At 39.8% G+C, this 17,198-nt stretch overlaps 1 protein-coding gene across 1 annotated transcript in view; it reads left to right on the top strand.

The window, feature by feature from the left end:
- Nucleotides 1–14,439: 14,439 nt before the first annotated feature.
- Nucleotides 14,440–17,198, top strand: part of LOC140241923 (insulin-degrading enzyme-like) — a 47,494-nt gene continuing 44,735 nt past the window's right edge. The window contains exons 1-2 of the mRNA XM_072321670.1: nt 14,440–14,530; nt 15,989–16,194. Of these exons, the coding sequence (XP_072177771.1) occupies nt 14,472–14,530; nt 15,989–16,194 (265 nt within the window). The 5' untranslated portion in view covers nt 14,440–14,471. The remainder of the gene's footprint in view (nt 14,531–15,988; nt 16,195–17,198) is intronic.

The raw sequence follows: 17,198 nt of genomic DNA, 5'->3' as shown, positions 1-17,198 counted from the left end.
AGATCGCGGGACGTATGTTTGTTTGTTTGTTTGTTTGTTTGTTTAAGTTTTTGCGGAGTCCATGGGGGCGAACCCACCCTCAGGGGTCAGGCTGACGCTCATTTTTTGTTTATTTGGGGTTTTTTAAGGATGGCCCAATCAGTGGCGTATCTAGGGAAAACGGCGCCCGGGGCAAGCGCGAAAATTGCGCCCCTAATTTCTGAAAAAGTGTTCAACCCCAACCCCATCCCGGTTGGGACTTTAAACAAAGTCCACATCAGTGATATGCTTTTTCAAGCAAGGGGTCTTTTGAGGATGATTTAAATGTAATGAATTTTGATAAATTTTGGCGAGCGAGCGCAGCGAGCGAGCCGAAAATTTTGGTAATTCAGCTTACAAAACATGGAATTCTTGTCATTTTTTTGCTAATCAAATCTTACAATTCCAATCAAGATATAGTGACGGCCGTATAGGCAACGATTTATACCAACAAACTGCATGAGGAATTTAAAAAGTACTTTAGTACGCGCGAGTTAGCCGAAATTTGTATATTTCCACGTCATCATCACGTTTTGTTCTTATCTCTTTTTTTCTTTTCTTTTTTTTTGGGGGGGGGGGTAAATTATGGCGAGCGAGCGCAGCGAGCGAGCCGAAAATTTTGGTATTTCAGCTTACAAAACATGGAATTCTTGTCATTTTTTGCTTATTGAATCTTACAATTCCAATCAAGATATAGTGACGACCTTATAGATAACGATTTAAACCAACAAACTGAGGACTTATAATACTAGTACTCTAAATTAGTACGAGCGAGTGAGCCGAAATTTGCATATTTCCGCGTCATCATTACGTTTTGTTCTTATCTTTTTTGATTTGTTTATTTTTTTGCGCCCCCCCCCCCATATGTTCGAAACCGTTGGCGTCCTCTCTTGATCCAATCGGCGATCGCTTCAGAATGAATGAAATTGCAGCCGCTGCTCCGTGTAACATTTTTCCTGCTTAATATAAAATGACATGTGTGAACACAATAGACATTGTCATTTTGTGCGCGTCATCGTCACATTTTGTTCTTATCTTCTTCTTTTCTTTTTTCTTTTCTTTTTGATAAATTTTTGCGCGCGAGCGCAGCGAGCGAGCCGAAAATTTTTGTATTTCAGCTTACAAAACAATGAATTCTTGTCATTTTTTGCTTATTTCCTCTTACAATCCTAATCAAGATAATAGTGATGGCCTTATAAATTTTTACCAACAAACTGTGGACTTGAAAAAAAAAATACTCTAAATAATTGTACGAGCGAGTGAGCCGAAATTTGCATATTTCCTCGCCATCATTACGTTTTGTTCTTATCTTACTTAATTTTTTTTTGGCGCCCCCCCCCCCGTATGTTCGAAACCGTTGTCGCATTCTTTTGATCTAATTGGCGATCGCTTCAGAACGAAATTGCAGCCGCTGCTCCGTGAAACATTTTGCTTGCTAAATATAAAATGGCATGTGTGAACACAATAGACATTGTCACTTTGTCCGCGTCATCATCACGTTTTGTTCTTACCTTCTTTAAATTTTGGCGAGCGAACGCAGCGAGCGAGCCGAAAATTTTTTTATTTCAGCTGACAGAACATGGAATTCTTGTGTGAACACAATAAACATTGTCATTTTGTCCGCGTCGTCATCATGTTTTGTTTTTATCTTGTTTGATTTGGTTTTCTGCCCCCCCCCCCCCCATTCTCCCTTCCCCCCCCCCCCCCTTTTCCGGGCGAGTTTTTTTTTTTTCTTCTTCTTCTTCTTTTTTTTTTTCGTTTTTTTTTTTTTCGTTTTTTTTTTTTTTTTTCGTTTTTTGCGCCCCCAAGGAGTGGCGCCCGGGGCACGTGCCCCCCTTGCCCCCCTAGATACGCCACTGGGCCCAATTTTAAAGGGGTCAAACCTTTTATTTATGGGCTTAGTGACTTAAATTGACCAGCAGACAGAAAGATCCGTCTCTCCGGAGGAGACTTTTAAATATTTGTTTATTTATTCATTTATTTATCTTTTTCTTTTTATCTTTATTCATTGTTATTGTTATTTCTTTTTTATGTTATCGATCCGTGAAGCCAGACGCAGTCTCCGCGGAAGAATCCCCAGTGACCGTATACTGTAGTACTGACCGATCTTTCGGCCCCGGCGTACAGCTGCGTATAGCCAGGAGTTGATATTTTTTTTTGGGGGGGGGGGGGTGGTGGAGGGTGTGGGAGGGGGGTTCCCCTCTCCCACAGTGTAAACTTTTTGCACTTTTATGCTGTAAACGGTGAAATTTGAGGCATGTGTTTGCGTGTTTCATCGACTTGAAACAGTCCCACTGGTTTAAGTAAGGTAGCAGTATTTTGATGTAGAATATTATTGAACAATTTGCCTTAGAAATGTTACCATTTAGTGAGTAAATTTTAGTCTGGGTACCAGAGGCTGAACCTTGTTTTACCGTCCACCCAATGTTTTTTTTTATGGTTTTACCCTATTTCGGGGGTGCTGAATCCGAATCTGGATGATGCAACTCTTGCATCCTTGAGGATTTTGAGATATTCAAGATGGCCGCCAAAACGGCCGCCAGAACTGGAAATTCCCACGTATTTCCTTCTAAATGGTGAGATATTGAAAACAATTCATGGTTTTACCCTATTTCGAGGGTGCTGAATCCGAATCTGGATGATGCAACTCTTGCATCCTTGAGGGTTTTGATATATTCAAGATGGCCGCCAAAATGGCCGCCAAAACCGAAAATTCCCACGTATTTCCTTCTAAATGGTGTGAAATTGAAACAATTGATAATTCTATCCTATTTGGAAGGTGCTGAATCCGAATATGGATGATGCAACTCATGCATCCATAAAGTTTTTGAGATATTCAAGATGGCCGCCAAAATGGCCGCGCCAATTAAAACCGGAAATTCCCATGTATTTCCTTCTAAATGGTGAGAAATTGAAAACAATTGATGGTTTTACCCTATTTCGAGGGTGCTGAATCCGAAATTGGATGATGCAACTCTTGCATCCATGAAGTTTTCGAGATATGCAAGATGGCCGCCATAATGGCCGCCAATCAAAACCGGAATTTTCCACGTATTTCCTTCTAAATGGTGAGATATGGAAAACAATTGATGGTTTTACCCTATTTCGAGGGTGCTGAATCCGGATGCAACTCTTGCTTCCTTGAGGATTTTGAGATATTCAATATGGCCGCCAAAATGGCCGCCAAAACCGAAAATTCCCTCGTATTTCCTTCTAAATGGTGAGAAATTGAAAACAATTGATGGTTTTGCCCTATTTCGAGGGTGCTGAATGAGAATCTGGATGATGCAACTCCTGCATTGTTGAAGATTTTGAGATATTCAATATGGCCGCCAGAATGGCTACCCAAAACGGAAGTTCCCATATATTGAATGCCATTGGTGGTTTTTATCTTATTTTGAGTGTGCTGAATCCGAAGCTCAAGATACAACTCTTGCATCCTTAAGGGTTTTGAGATGATAAAGATGGTCGCCAAAAATGACCGCCAAAAACGGAAATTCATATGTAGACCCCCTATTTCCTTCTAACTGGTGTAAAATATAAAACAGTTGGTTTTACACTATTTTGAGTTTGCTGAATTTGAAGCTCCAGGATACAGCTCTTGCTTCCTTGAGGGTTTTGAGATAATAAAGATGGCCGCCAGAATGGCCCCTAAATGGCCGTGAAAAACGAAATGTTCCATGTAAGCCCTCTGTTACCTTCTAAATGGTGTAAAATTGAAAACAATTGGCGGTTTTACTCTATTTCGAGGGTGCTGAGTCCGAACCTGGTTGATGCAACTTTCGTATTCTTTTTGAGGGTTTTTGAGATGTCCAAGATGACCGCCAATATAACTGTCAAAAATTGGAAAATTTTAGACCCTATTCAGCACCCTCGAAACTTGGTTGTTGAAATTCATCCATTCTTTACGGTTTTTAGACGACCAATTAAGATGACAGCCAAAAGTAAGTGGCAGAATTCCAATGTTAATATATTTTTTTCTTAATGGTAAAAGTTTTAAAATAAATTGATGGTCTTACCCTATTTCGAGGGTGCTGAAGGTCTTTGAAGGTTTTGGGACATCTATAATGTCCTGTATGATCGGAAACTCCTTAACATTTTCTTATACTTGAATTATGACCTTCCATGTCGTTTGTTTTTTTTTTTTACTCAATTTTTTTTCGCGTTACCTGTGATATGACCGTCCCCTCGTGTGTGTTTGTAATTATACATACGTATACATATTATACATATTATACACATATATAATGTTACATCATAATTGAAAAAAAATTGAAGCATAACTATAAAAATGTCCCACTCGTGTCTTCAACAATGTCATCAAGACCATCAATATAAACCAAATAACCAATTTGAGTGTTCATGGATGAAGAGATTAAAACTGCTCATGGATTAAGACAGGTAATATTGGGTAATTTCAGTACACTTCTCTACATCACTATCACAATATGATATGTTTTCCATATCTCACCATTAAGAAGGAAATACGTGGGAAATTCCGGTTTTATTTGGCGGCCATTTTGGCGGCCATCTTGAATATCTCAAAAACTTCATGGATGCAAGAGTTGCATCATCCAGATTCGGATTCAGCACCCTCGAAATAGGGCAAAACCATCAATTGTTTTCCATATCTCACAATTTAGAAGGAAATACGTGGGAATTCCCGTTTTTAATTGGCGGCCATTTTGGCGGCCATCTTGAATATCTCAAACACTTCATGGATGCAAGAGCTGCTTGTTTCTTTTCTCTTTTTTACAGAAAACACAGGGATTGAATGTTTGCATCCCCCACTTTTTTTACATGAAATGTAAATGGGAGGAAAGTAGCAGCAAAAAAAAAAAAAAAGACTCTTTGTTCTTGAGTTGTTTCTCTTTTCTTTTCTTTTCTTTTCTTTTTGCTTGAAAGACGATTTTGACACCCCCACTTTTAAAAACATATCGTCGCCCGGCATAATGCAAAAATGAAATCAATAAAATGGCATTATGGATATCCATTTCTTTGTATGTAATGATGTAGCAGATATTTCCCTATAGCTACTATACTAACTACTATTCTTCTAAATTTTCTTGTTTAAGTCAGCTAATAGTAATCATCCCTACATAGGGGCATCCTTCCGTTTAATCGATGGAGGTGGGGCAAAACATGGAAAATATATGCGAGAGAGCGGAGTGACCGAGAGGGGAAGGAAATGGGAGGGGCGTCGATCCGTTTTTAGGATTGGGGGAGGGGAACTGGAGTTGGAATATCTATGCGAGGGGGCGGGGGGGGGGGGTGTGGGGGAACCCCCCCCCCCCACGCCCGTAAGATTTTGCACTTTCAGACCTGAAATTCTGCGATCTGGTGCAATCTTGGGTGATATATGTTGGATATTTTCAATAAAAATGTAAGAAAAAGAAATATTCAAAGATAATAACCCTTATGGAATGACTATAAATTGTGCTATATTCAGCTCTTGTTCCGAGTGTGAACGGGTGCGGCATCACTGTGTGTTCATAGCCAACCAAATGATCGTATACAAGGAAGTTGTCAAGGGAAAGGGAAATGGTACGCCAGTGTGGGAAGGGGTTCTTCCCACGAAGGAGCTTTATAAATTGCATTTTTAGGATTGACATAAAACGATCTGATGCGCACATTTTGTGGAATAGGCCAGAGCTACCAAGTCTCACGCATTCTGCGTGAGACTCAAGCATTTAGGGTCTGTCTCACGATCTCACGCATGGCAATCATTTTTCTCACGCATCTGGTGAAGTCTGCAATTTGGGCCAAAAATAAGGAGCATATCTCGAAGGATTAAAGTGATAGTTGCAATTGAAGGTATATTTCCCTTTTGCCTTTCAAAATTAGTAAAAAATAGTCACTTAAGTATGCACCAGATCGCATCATTAAGAGCTAATACACTGTAATTCAAAAAAGCTCCCTACCACGGAGGGGGACTCCCCCCTTGTTCGCGTGCGCATGCGCGCGAGCGCCGGAACGCCGAGTCATAAAAATCTCACTCATAAAAGTTTTTTGAACTTGGCATCTCTTGTCAATCCCTAAAGTGTGCAGAGCTAGAGTCTGGGTACTCGCGGGGGAAAGGTATATTGAAAGAAGATAAGGGATCACTTTTACATTTACTAGAATTGAAATCAGATGCACACTTAAATGAACATTTTGAAATCTGTTAATTAGTCTTAATGTGGACCACTTACAGTAAGTCTAGAGGAAAAAGGACCGAACGGGGGAGGATGTGGGAGCTAGGGGTACCAAGTATCCCCCTTCCACGCAACAGAGATGTTGCTATTCTAGAATTGAAATTCAACGATCTGGGTCCTGTTTTATGAAGAGTTAAAATTGATTATAAAGTTGATTTCTATGATAAGTCTATGGCAGCCTGTGTGTTGAGGAAATTTAAAATCGATTTTATCTTTTGATAAAACAGGGCCCTGGCCTGTGCACGTAACTTTGAGTGAAATGCATGTATTGAAAAACATCAACTTACTTGATAGCATGTAACAGGTTGAAAGGGAGCGTCTTCATGCACATGCATTACAGTATACACGCAATCTTTCATTTTTTGCCCACCTTCCAAATAGTCCGGGAGCCAGCGGGGGTCAGCCTAGCTGAAAAGGTTACCAATTTTTATGTGTATAGCAATTTAGTACATATGCCCCTGAGTATGGAAATGCACGTCTGGCTGGTCATCGGTGGTGGGTGTGGCCAGGAGGGCCACAAAAAGGACCCCCTAAAATTAGGCTAGCCTAGCTGGAAAAGTAACCCCATGAAAACCACTGGAACTTGTTCGTTACACTTACAGGATAAATGAATGACCATTGCCAGACGTTTTAAGTGGTGGGGGGTAGCCGCCAGACGCTCTTAAAGGCCCAACTCCAGCTAGGCTAGCCTAGCTGAAAAAGTAACCTCATGAAAACCACTGGAACTTGTTCGTTACACTTACAGGATAAATGAATGACCATTGCCAGACGTTTTAAGTGGTGGGGGGTAGCCGCCAGACGCCCTTAAAGACCCAAATTTTTCCAGCTAGGCTAGCCTAGCTGAAAAAGTAACCTCATGAAACCCACTGGAACTTGTTCGTTACACTTACAGGATAAATGAATGACCATTGCCAGACGTTTTAAGTGGTGGGGGGGGGGTAGCCGCCAGACGCCCTTAAAGACCCAAATTTTTCCAGCTAGGCTAGCCTAGCTGAAAAAGTAACCTAATGTAACCCACTGGAACTTATTTGTTACACTTACAGGATAAATGAATGACCATTGCCAGACGTTTTAAGTGGTGGGGGGTAGCCGCCAGACGCCCTTAAAGACCAAACTTTTTCCAGCTAGGCTTGCCTTGCTGAACAAGTAACCTTGTGAAACCCACTGGAACTTGTTCTTTATACTTACAGGATATGCATGACCGTTGCCAGACGTTTTAGATGGTGGTTTTTCCAGCTAGACTAAGCTATAGCCTATATATAGCTGGAAAAATAACCTCCTGAAACCCACTGGAACTTGTTCTTGTGATACACTCAAAGGATAATTGAATGATCGTTGCTAGACAATAGCCGCCAGACGCCCCAAAGACCAAACTCTTACCAGCTAGGCTAGCCTAGCTGAAAATTAGGAAAGTAACCCCATGAAACCCACTGGAACTTGTTCTTACACTTACAGAATAAATGCATGACCGTTGCCAGACGCTTTAAGTGGTGGGGCGTAGCCCCCAGACGCTCTCAAAGACACAATTTTACCAGCTATAAGGTTCACATATTTCAGAAATGATAGCAGTGTAATTCCATAACAATACCGCTAGCTTGCGAGTTCACCTGTCTATAATCTATGCATGCCTTATTGTTTTGTTCTGCTTCCTTGAGCCCCAACTCATGCATTCTTATGGTGACTCTCCCATGTCATCATCCTTGTTCATTGCAATTTGCTCTATTTTTTGAAAATATTCTTATTCCTCATCCCAATTATCACAAATTCTGAAACTCTGTCCTCAGTATAACTAATTCATAGTTGTACAAATGTGAACATCTGATAATCACCCGGAGGTCTCCTTTAATGGGGGAGTTTCTTGAGCGCACATGGAAACATGCTTTGAAATATTAATAGGGCAAGTGTTGAGACAAAATACTGTAGAAATATGAGAATATACAGTGCTGTGGTTTTGGTAGAAGAAATAGGGTATCTGTATTTGTCCTCAGTGATAACCAAAAAACTTATTTGGAAAGAATAATAGACATCAAAAAATAATTACCCAATCAAACATGTCGGGATTTTTCTCAAACATCAGTGTTCTCATTTTCTTTGCAGTGTAAAAAAAACAAAAAAACAAAAAAACAGGGCCGGGTACAGTATCCGGATGGAAATTGGTGGGATGGGCGTAAACCCGCGGGTATTATAACATACTGACGTGAAAAAAAAAACAAGACCAAAAACTACTTTCTTTCTGTGCCCTGGGGAGAAATATTCATCAATTGCATTTTGGAAATGTTGAAAATCACAACTTTTGATGAAATTGTGTCCTACAGTATCTCTTCTTATATGAAGGCTTTTTTTATAATTAAGTTTCTTTCCTCTATGACCATGATAAAACAGACCCCTGATGATTAAAACAAACGACAATCAAAACTTGGCAAATGAACTCTTTGGACATTAGCAAAAGGGAATACATTAACAGTTTTTGCAAACACTTTATACAATTGTCTAATACTCCATCAAGCTCATAAAAAAAATACAATTCTACTGCAACAAGAAATCCATTCAGTAAGACTCGTCCTCGGTGTACATAGCTTAAAATGCCAACTTTTAAAAAAATAATGCCCCAGCTCTTAAATTTACTTTGAAAAGGGGAAGTAAAGCTCAACACCTTTGGCCTATGACTTTCTAGGTACCATATCACCTTACGGTTGAGGAGATGGGTAAAGAAAAATTATTAACGAAATAAAACTTATAGGAACATGCTTCACATTACCTCACCGTGTTCTTCTCTTAAGAAAGAAACGAAATCTGATAATTGTTCAAGAGTGTTTTTGAACATAGTACACTGCAAAAGCAGAAAAAATCAGTGTTTTTAAGAAACATAACTCACAACAACAAGGAATTCCTGTCGTGTCTAGTATTGCACGTTTTTGGTTTGGAGGGTTTTGGATGCTAATATTTCAAGACAAGTTTATGCTCCGGCACTTCAATGAGCTTAAATGTAAAGTAATGATCAACCTCTCTTGCCAATAAACTCAACATTTGCTGTTCTTCAGTAAAGCATATGACAGAAACATATGAGAAACATGTCTAAAATTCATATGAATAAGCTCAGTCACAGCAACAACAAAAATATTATGTTTTCTATAAACTAATACTGCATGTACTTTAATAGTTTCGAGGGATTAAGATGCAAAATGTTATGACAAAAGCCCCTACGTGGCTACCAGCAATTAAACATCCTTCAACTTCTTTAGCAAATGAGCTCATGTGTATCATCTTCTTGTTGAGAAGACGAAGATGAGTAATGATAAAATAACCAAACTATCAACTTTCCTTAACATATTTTACATGAAATCATTATTGCCTTCTCGTAACGAAATTGAAAAAAACTGAACATCTGAAATTGTTCAAAATTGCTTCTTGATAACGATGAAAGCAAAAGAAACTTAGTGTTTGTAACCACTATGACACGTGTCTACAGATCTGTCATGCTCATAAGAAACGTAACTCACAGAAATATAATTTTATACAGTAAGTACTTGGTTTGGAGGACATTTAGATGCCAACTTTTCAAGAATAATACACCAGCACTGACATTAACTGATGAAAAAAAAAAGGAATGCTCAGCTTCTTTATCCAATTAGCTCATATATAGGTAATTCCTTGTAGTTGAAAAAAAAACCGAGTAGACATAAAAATATAGACTTCCCGTAACATGTATCACAGGTCATGATCTCCACATTTCCTCCTCTTAACTTAAAAGAAATAAATATATATTTAAATTTGTTTTAAATGACCTTTAAAGAATATGAAAAAAAAATTCTGTGTCTGCAAAGGCTTGACACGTGTCTAATATTGGGTCACGCTCATATTAAACGTAGCTCACAGGAACAAGGAATTCACGTGTGTATAAAATAATACTGCAGAGAGGGTGCAAAGTTGAACCCTTTATTGAGGGTGCGAAAATGTTCCCTTGGGTACATCTTTCCACCCACACAAAGTGGTGCTAGATTGCACCTCTTCGTGAGGGTGCATCTTTCCACCCACATTAAGTGGTGCTAAGTTGCACCTTTCTTGAGGATGCTTTCTTGCACCCTTTACCTTTCGGCGCACCTTTGCACCCCGTGTAGCCTTTACATCTTGGTGCAACTTTACATCCTTTCGTGAGGGTGCAAAGAAACAACCAAAGTTCCAAGATTGTGCCTTGTTTTGAGGGTGCAATCTTGGAACTTTGGATGCTACTTTGTACCCGCAAGAAAGGGTGAAAGTTACACCCTCGGGAGCAACTTTGCCCCCTTGAAAAAGGCGCAACCTCGTACCTTTAGGTGCAACTCTATGCCCGAAGGATGCAAGAATGTACCCTCTCTTGAGGGTGCAACCTTGTGCCTTATTGGTATGATGTTGCACCTATGTGGTGCTTATTTGCTCCATGACTGCTGCAAAATTGCTCCTTCAAAGGAGCAAGTCAGTGTCACTGCCTGCTCCTTTACAGGGGCAATATTGCCCATCATCTCAAGGTGCAACTTAGCATCACAAAATCGGGTACGATTTAGTTCCTTAACTACTCTAAACCTTGAATAGTGCGAACTGATGTAAGCCTATTTGCTCAGCATATAACTTATGTTGTTGTTGCACTCTGCAAAGTAAATAGGATTAGTGTAACTTGGATCTTGTGAATCATGAAATGTGTGCGCGTGCAGAATTTGTGAGTTGTGAAAATGTTAATGTAAAAGTTAACTTAGTTGTGTTTGAATAATATACTGAAACCAAAAATTTACCCAATTACCTTTTCAATAAGGTGAGCACTATATCTATCAAACAGTTAACCTTCTCGGCAAGAGTATACATCTGCATGTATAAGGAAGAGGTGAAAATATGATATGCAGTTGTCTGGATACGTTTTATTCAAAACGTTCTTGAATGCGTACTTATTCACATAATCTATAAGAATAACATATGCTTCTTACCAGTACTCAAAGCCTCTAAAACAAGAGCATGCTTCTTACACTTCTAAAGTATACACCATATCTTAAAAACAAAATGTAAGAGGATTTAAGAAGCTGTTTGTATGCATTCAAACGAATCCATATTTCTATCTAAAATCTAAAACGTGTCTTGTAAAAGGGGAATTCGTTTTATAATGACGATGCCAATTGTCTTAAAGTCCTTATCACGACATGTCTTGGAGTTCACGCTTATTGAAAACATGAGATTCTTGGCACGTAGATTACAACTATGGTTTAAAGAGTTAACTGCGAGATACGCATACCGTATACGGGCATTTCGATGAAAACAATTAAATACAACTTCGGTACTGTAAATAATATGAAAATCAAACTTGATACCAGCCCTTATCGACAACCAATACAGACTATGGAGGACTGCAGTTATAATTGTGTTCAGATATTGTTTTGGGTGATACACGCATGCCGACTGATTTAGGATCAATTCGAGTCCCTCGAGCTGAGATTCCGGAACTGCAATGAGCAAATCATCATGATGCATAACAAAGTGACTGAGATAATGCATGCACCAGTTTCTGTTTCGTTGTTCTATACACAGAAAGTTGTTTCGTTTTCCAATCCTGTGCAGGCACACAGAGATTTACAGAATTCAATCATCTTTGGCTATAACGCCATGGTCGCGTGCAAAATGAATGCAGCTTATCTAACTTAACCTGTAGTTACTGAATAGGGGACTACTGTATATTCAATTTATACATTATTAATCGGATGATAGAACCTGTCAAAGAGTAAGTTGCGGATATGATATACCATTGTCAAATTCACTTTCTGTTCTATACATAGTATCAATGGAATGTTATGAACCACTTCAGCATTACCAATCATTATCATAATTATTTCCCTGAAACGGCTGCATTTGTATGAGCGGGAAGAGTTTGGCATCATTCATAGCAAGAGTCGTGACTACAAAACTAAATACATGTATTAAAATACAAGGTTTTAGGACACTTTGAATCATCCCCCCCCAAAAAAAAACAACAACTTAGTGAAATGTTGTACAATGTATGCCCTACTTCCATTAACCTATGATCTTTGACCTTTGAATACATGGCCCGCATTTTTTCAACGAATAGGCATTTGGATGCAACGTAGGTATTATATAAAAGAAAAAATGTTTTAGGAAAATACATTTAACCACTTCAGAAATAGTTATGGAACAAATAGCAAAATATTGACACGTTCACTTCTTCCGTAATGACATGACAGAAAACTTTCCTCACGGAATCGTTCTGCCGTAATTCATGAGCAAGTCATGGATATAATTATACTTAGTTCGATTAAAAGTATACATTGAGTCATTGCAAAAGCATCTAATGAAAAGTATGCTTCAGAACTACATCATTGTCATTTATTCTATAACACTAATAATATAGAGCTATTGGTCCGCCATATTGCCTAACAGGTCGTTGTCCTCCTACCACGTTTGTTTAGCAAATAAGGCACAGAATTTAATTTTGCACTTGTTGCCAAAGACTCTAATCTTCTTTACCGCTATTCTCAGACATGTATGCTGGTGCTGTATGAATTAGAAACGGAAGCTTACAAATTAATTTAATATTCACCATTTAACAAGGCAAAAGCGAAGTGATGTCTCGTCCACATATCGACTTTGTGATTACAGAGATTTTCAAATGGCATAGGCCTAGTTCATTGACTTTTTGACTGTTGACGTAGTCGGACGTCACCAATATTAACACTTGACAGCAATCATTAGATGATCTGAGGAGTGAATTTGGTGATCATATAGCTCAAAAGTGTGGAAAGTTATTGAAAGAACACCGGAATACTATGTCGACAGTGTTTATCAGGTGAGATACAAACATAGAACAAGTTCCAGTGGGTTTCAGAAGGTTACTTTTCCAGCCAGGGTTATAGTCTAGCTGGTAAAATTGGGTCTTTGAGGGCATCTGGCGGCTACACCCCCCCCCCCCCTCCCCCACTTCTTAAAACGTCTGGCAACGACCATGCATATATCCTGTAAGTGTAAATAACACGTTCCAGTGGGTTTCATTAGGTTATATTTTCAGCTATAGGCTAGCCTATATAGCTGGAAAAAGTTTGATCTTTAAGGGCGTCTGGCGGCTACCCCCCACCACTTAAAACATCTGGCAATGGTCATGCATTTATCCTGTAAGTGTAACGAACAAGTTCCAGTGGGTTTCATTAGGTTACTTTTTCAGCTGGGCTAGCCTAGCTGGAAAATTTTGGGTCTTTAAGGGCGTCTGGCGGCTGCCCCCCACCACTTAAAACGTCTGGCAATGGTCATTCATTTATCCTGTAAGTGTAACGAACAAGTTCCAGTGGGTTTCATGAGGTTACTTTTTCAGCTAGGCTAGCCTAGCTGGAAAAATTTGGGTCTTTAAGGGCGTCTGGCGGCTACCCCCCACCACTTAAAACGTCTGGCAATGGTCATTCATTTATCCTGTAAGTGTAACGAACAAGTTCCAGTGGGTTTCATGAGGTTACTTTTTCAGCTAGGCTAGCCTAGCTGGAAAAATTTGGGTCTTTAAGGGCGTCTGGCGGCTACCCCCCACCACTTAAAACGTCTGGCAATGGTCATTCATTTATCCTGTAAGTGTAACGAACAAGTTCCAGTGGTTTTCATGAGGTTACTTTTTCAGCTAGGCTAGCCTAGCTGGAGTTGGGCCTTTAAGAGCGTCTGGCGGCTACCCCCCACCACTTAAAACGTCTGGCAATGGTCATTCATTTATCCCGTAAGTGTAACGAACAAGTTCCAGTGGTTTTCATGGGGTTACTTTTCCAGCTAGGCTAGCCTAATTTTGAGGGGTCCTTTTTTTGGCCCTCCTGGCCACACCCACCACCGATGACCAGCCAGACGTGCATTTCCATACTTAGGGGCATATGTACTAAATTGCTATATACATAAAAATTGGTAACCTTTTCAGCTAGGCTGACCCCCGCTGGCTCCCGGACTAAAATCCCCGGTCAAATCTGGTCAACCCCCCCCCCCCCCCCCCCCCCCCCCCCCCCGCTTGGCTCCGCCGCGGCGTACTTCGGCTCCACCTCCCTGGTCAAATAGGTCTGTGTATGTAGCTCATAGAGCTGTATTATACATATACAGCTCTATGGATCTGCGACGAATGCCGATACAAGCTGTTCAGAGTGATCAGTGTGGGCATCATGTAAACGAACCGGTGGGACTACACCTCGGCTGACTTCATTATTGCAATTCATTGCGTGCAAGACCGCGGCGTGGGAGACAAGCTGTAAGGGAAATCGGAATCAAATGTACCGTATCCGCACATTGCACCGAGTTTTAAGCACGTCAGGAAAGCCGACAGGGAGGTAAGTACGGTGTCAGGAAAATCCACATGTTATTTTGAACTTTTGTGTGTTTATGTGCTCGAGAATGAATTGGACCAGAGTTTAGGAACGAAATTTAATTCACAGATCATGCAGAGTAGTTACGGTTTAAATCGTAGCATGTGCCGCCTTGTTGGTTCACACCTACCCGGTATCCACCCGCTAGCTGGCTGGGAATGTACTGTAACCGTGTTTGCTTGACTTGCCCTGTCGTACTACATGTAGTATTTCAGCAGCTGTTGATTTACAGGTAGGCCTACGAGGTGTAGATCAGAGAGACAGAAAAATCCGTCTGTCCGGAGGTGTTCTTTTTATCATTGATAGGCCTACACTGTATGTTTCGGCTGTCCTACGAGTAGGCACCCTACAGTGTATGGTTGGACCTACTACTAATCGACCGCCTAATGTTTATTTGCTTGGTAAGAATATTTAACACTGAAATTCACGTAAAAAACTTGACCTACGTGATTGAGAAAATCCAGCTCTATCAAATGCCGTTGTTCCCTTTTCGATTCGAAGTTTCAGTGCAAAACTATCGCCCACACCATCCTCATCTTGTACATTCAAAGCCAATCCATTTTTATGTGCTTTGCGCGCAGAGAAGTGCGTACTAAGTGTTCAGTGCGCGAATTATACGCGGTCGGTTTCAATAAGGGTGGTCGATATGTAGTAGGGCTACCATACTACATGTACCGGTACACTATAAAAGGTATTTAAGGCCCAAGGGGATTCCGTGAAGCCAGACACGGCGCAGTCTCCGCTGGACTATCTCCGTAGCTCCGGCAAGATAGATGGGCAAGTCCAAGCTATTTTGCACCAGTGACGCATGGGACATCACAAACAAATTAGACAAATTAAGCCCTATATTTCACAGTTAGTTATGAAAGATCAATTGTTTGGTTGTATCTGGTAGTAGGTATCTACGCACAAAACAACAGAAATAATGAGGATTACTCATTCCGTAATTTATGCATTGATGAATGATGTTTCAAAATTTCACATTGATCTGTAATCACTGTAATAACACATTTTCTCAGCTTATCATATATTCCTCATTTTAAACATGAAACATTTCAAACATCTGCCTAAGAATTCCTCGTTCAATTCTCATTTTCAATATTGATTTCATAAACTTAAATTAAGCCCTCCAATGTACAATGTATATATAAATGCATTACATTGTATCCATTGTGCAGATACATGTATGTTTATAATGTGTTTGCATTATGTGTGTGTATGATTTACCATGTCAAGATCCACATAATAGTATTAATACAAAGGTTGACTGACTGGAGAAAAGGTGTAGTCTTACAATGAGGGACAGTAAATGTACCAATGTATTTGTACATTTATAGCATGAAGATACTTCAAGAGTTGATTTAAACATTAAATCTCTACACTGAACAAAAGAGATTAAGATAACATCCTTCTTTTTGGTAGTTCAAGCAGGACAGTCCACAATCTTTCAGCAACAGCCATGACTGCTCCATCCAACCCCGCCATAGCACGTTGCTATGACAATGTGGTCAAGTCGGCTGAAGACAAGCGTGCCTACCGAGGGCTTCAGCTGACCAATGGCATGAAGATCATCCTCATTAGCGACCCAACAACAGAGAAAGCAGCTGCTGCCCTTGACGTTCACGTTGGTAAGACAATCATCCTGGTTTCAAGCAAAATGGCGTCAGAATTAAACTACTTTGTATACTGCATGGGAGCACATTCATATTGTATTATGTTATCAAGTGCTCCAAAGTTTCTAGAATTGTTAGGAACATAAGTATGTATGCACTTTTTTCTCTCTTATACACCATACATTTAGGGAGTCTAAATTTTTGCGAATCGGGACTTCCCAACGATTTCGCAAGTGGTTAAATTTGTGATTGTGGAGTACTGTACTGAACAGAGAATGATATACATGTACAGTGTATGTGCATCACATTCATATCGGGATCAGAGTCATTGTTTTCAAGTGTCTTTACTTTCGTGAATGGCACCCGGCTTGCGAAATTTACGAAAATAAAAACCTCACAAAGTATGTGGCGTATACAGTTAGTATAAAAAATATACTGATGTTCATTGTCAACGTTCATTATACGTAAAGCAATGTCATGTTCAGTGTCATCAGTGCTATAAAACATGTACTTTTGTCAGAGACTCCAACCCCAAGCACTTTCTGATCTGGAGATTCTCCCGCCTGAAATCCATAGCAAACGGGAGACTCCAACTTGCGCACATCAGGAGCGCAAAGCCCCTTGCGGTCTAGGGTTCTATATGCTCTCTCACGCTATTTAAGGCTTATTTTTCAACACACAATGAAATGAAGTAAATCATTTCAAGCGGGAGAAATTAAATCTCAAGTGGGAGAACGGGAGATGGCTCTGTTTTTTATGCTTGTGTGATAGGCACTTAAGGAGATTATGCTACAACCCCACCCCCCCCCCCAAAAAAAAGAATAATAATAATAATAATAAATAAATAAATAACAAATCTATTTGAAGATATCACATTTGTGGTCTAGTGATGGTAGGGTATGTGAAGCAAACATTGTTTAACCTTCACAAATGTTTGGAGGAAAATTTAACTTTATTGACAAGGTGACAGTAGTGCAGTAAATCGTAATAAAACTTTCATTTAAATCAGACAACAAATA

This window comes from Diadema setosum, chromosome 18 (assembly GCF_964275005.1).
Source record: "Diadema setosum chromosome 18, eeDiaSeto1, whole genome shotgun sequence".
Classification (NCBI taxonomy): domain Eukaryota; kingdom Metazoa; phylum Echinodermata; class Echinoidea; order Diadematoida; family Diadematidae; genus Diadema; species Diadema setosum.
The sequence above is the reverse complement of the archived record's forward strand: the minus strand, read 5'-3'. Positions and strand labels throughout refer to the sequence as shown.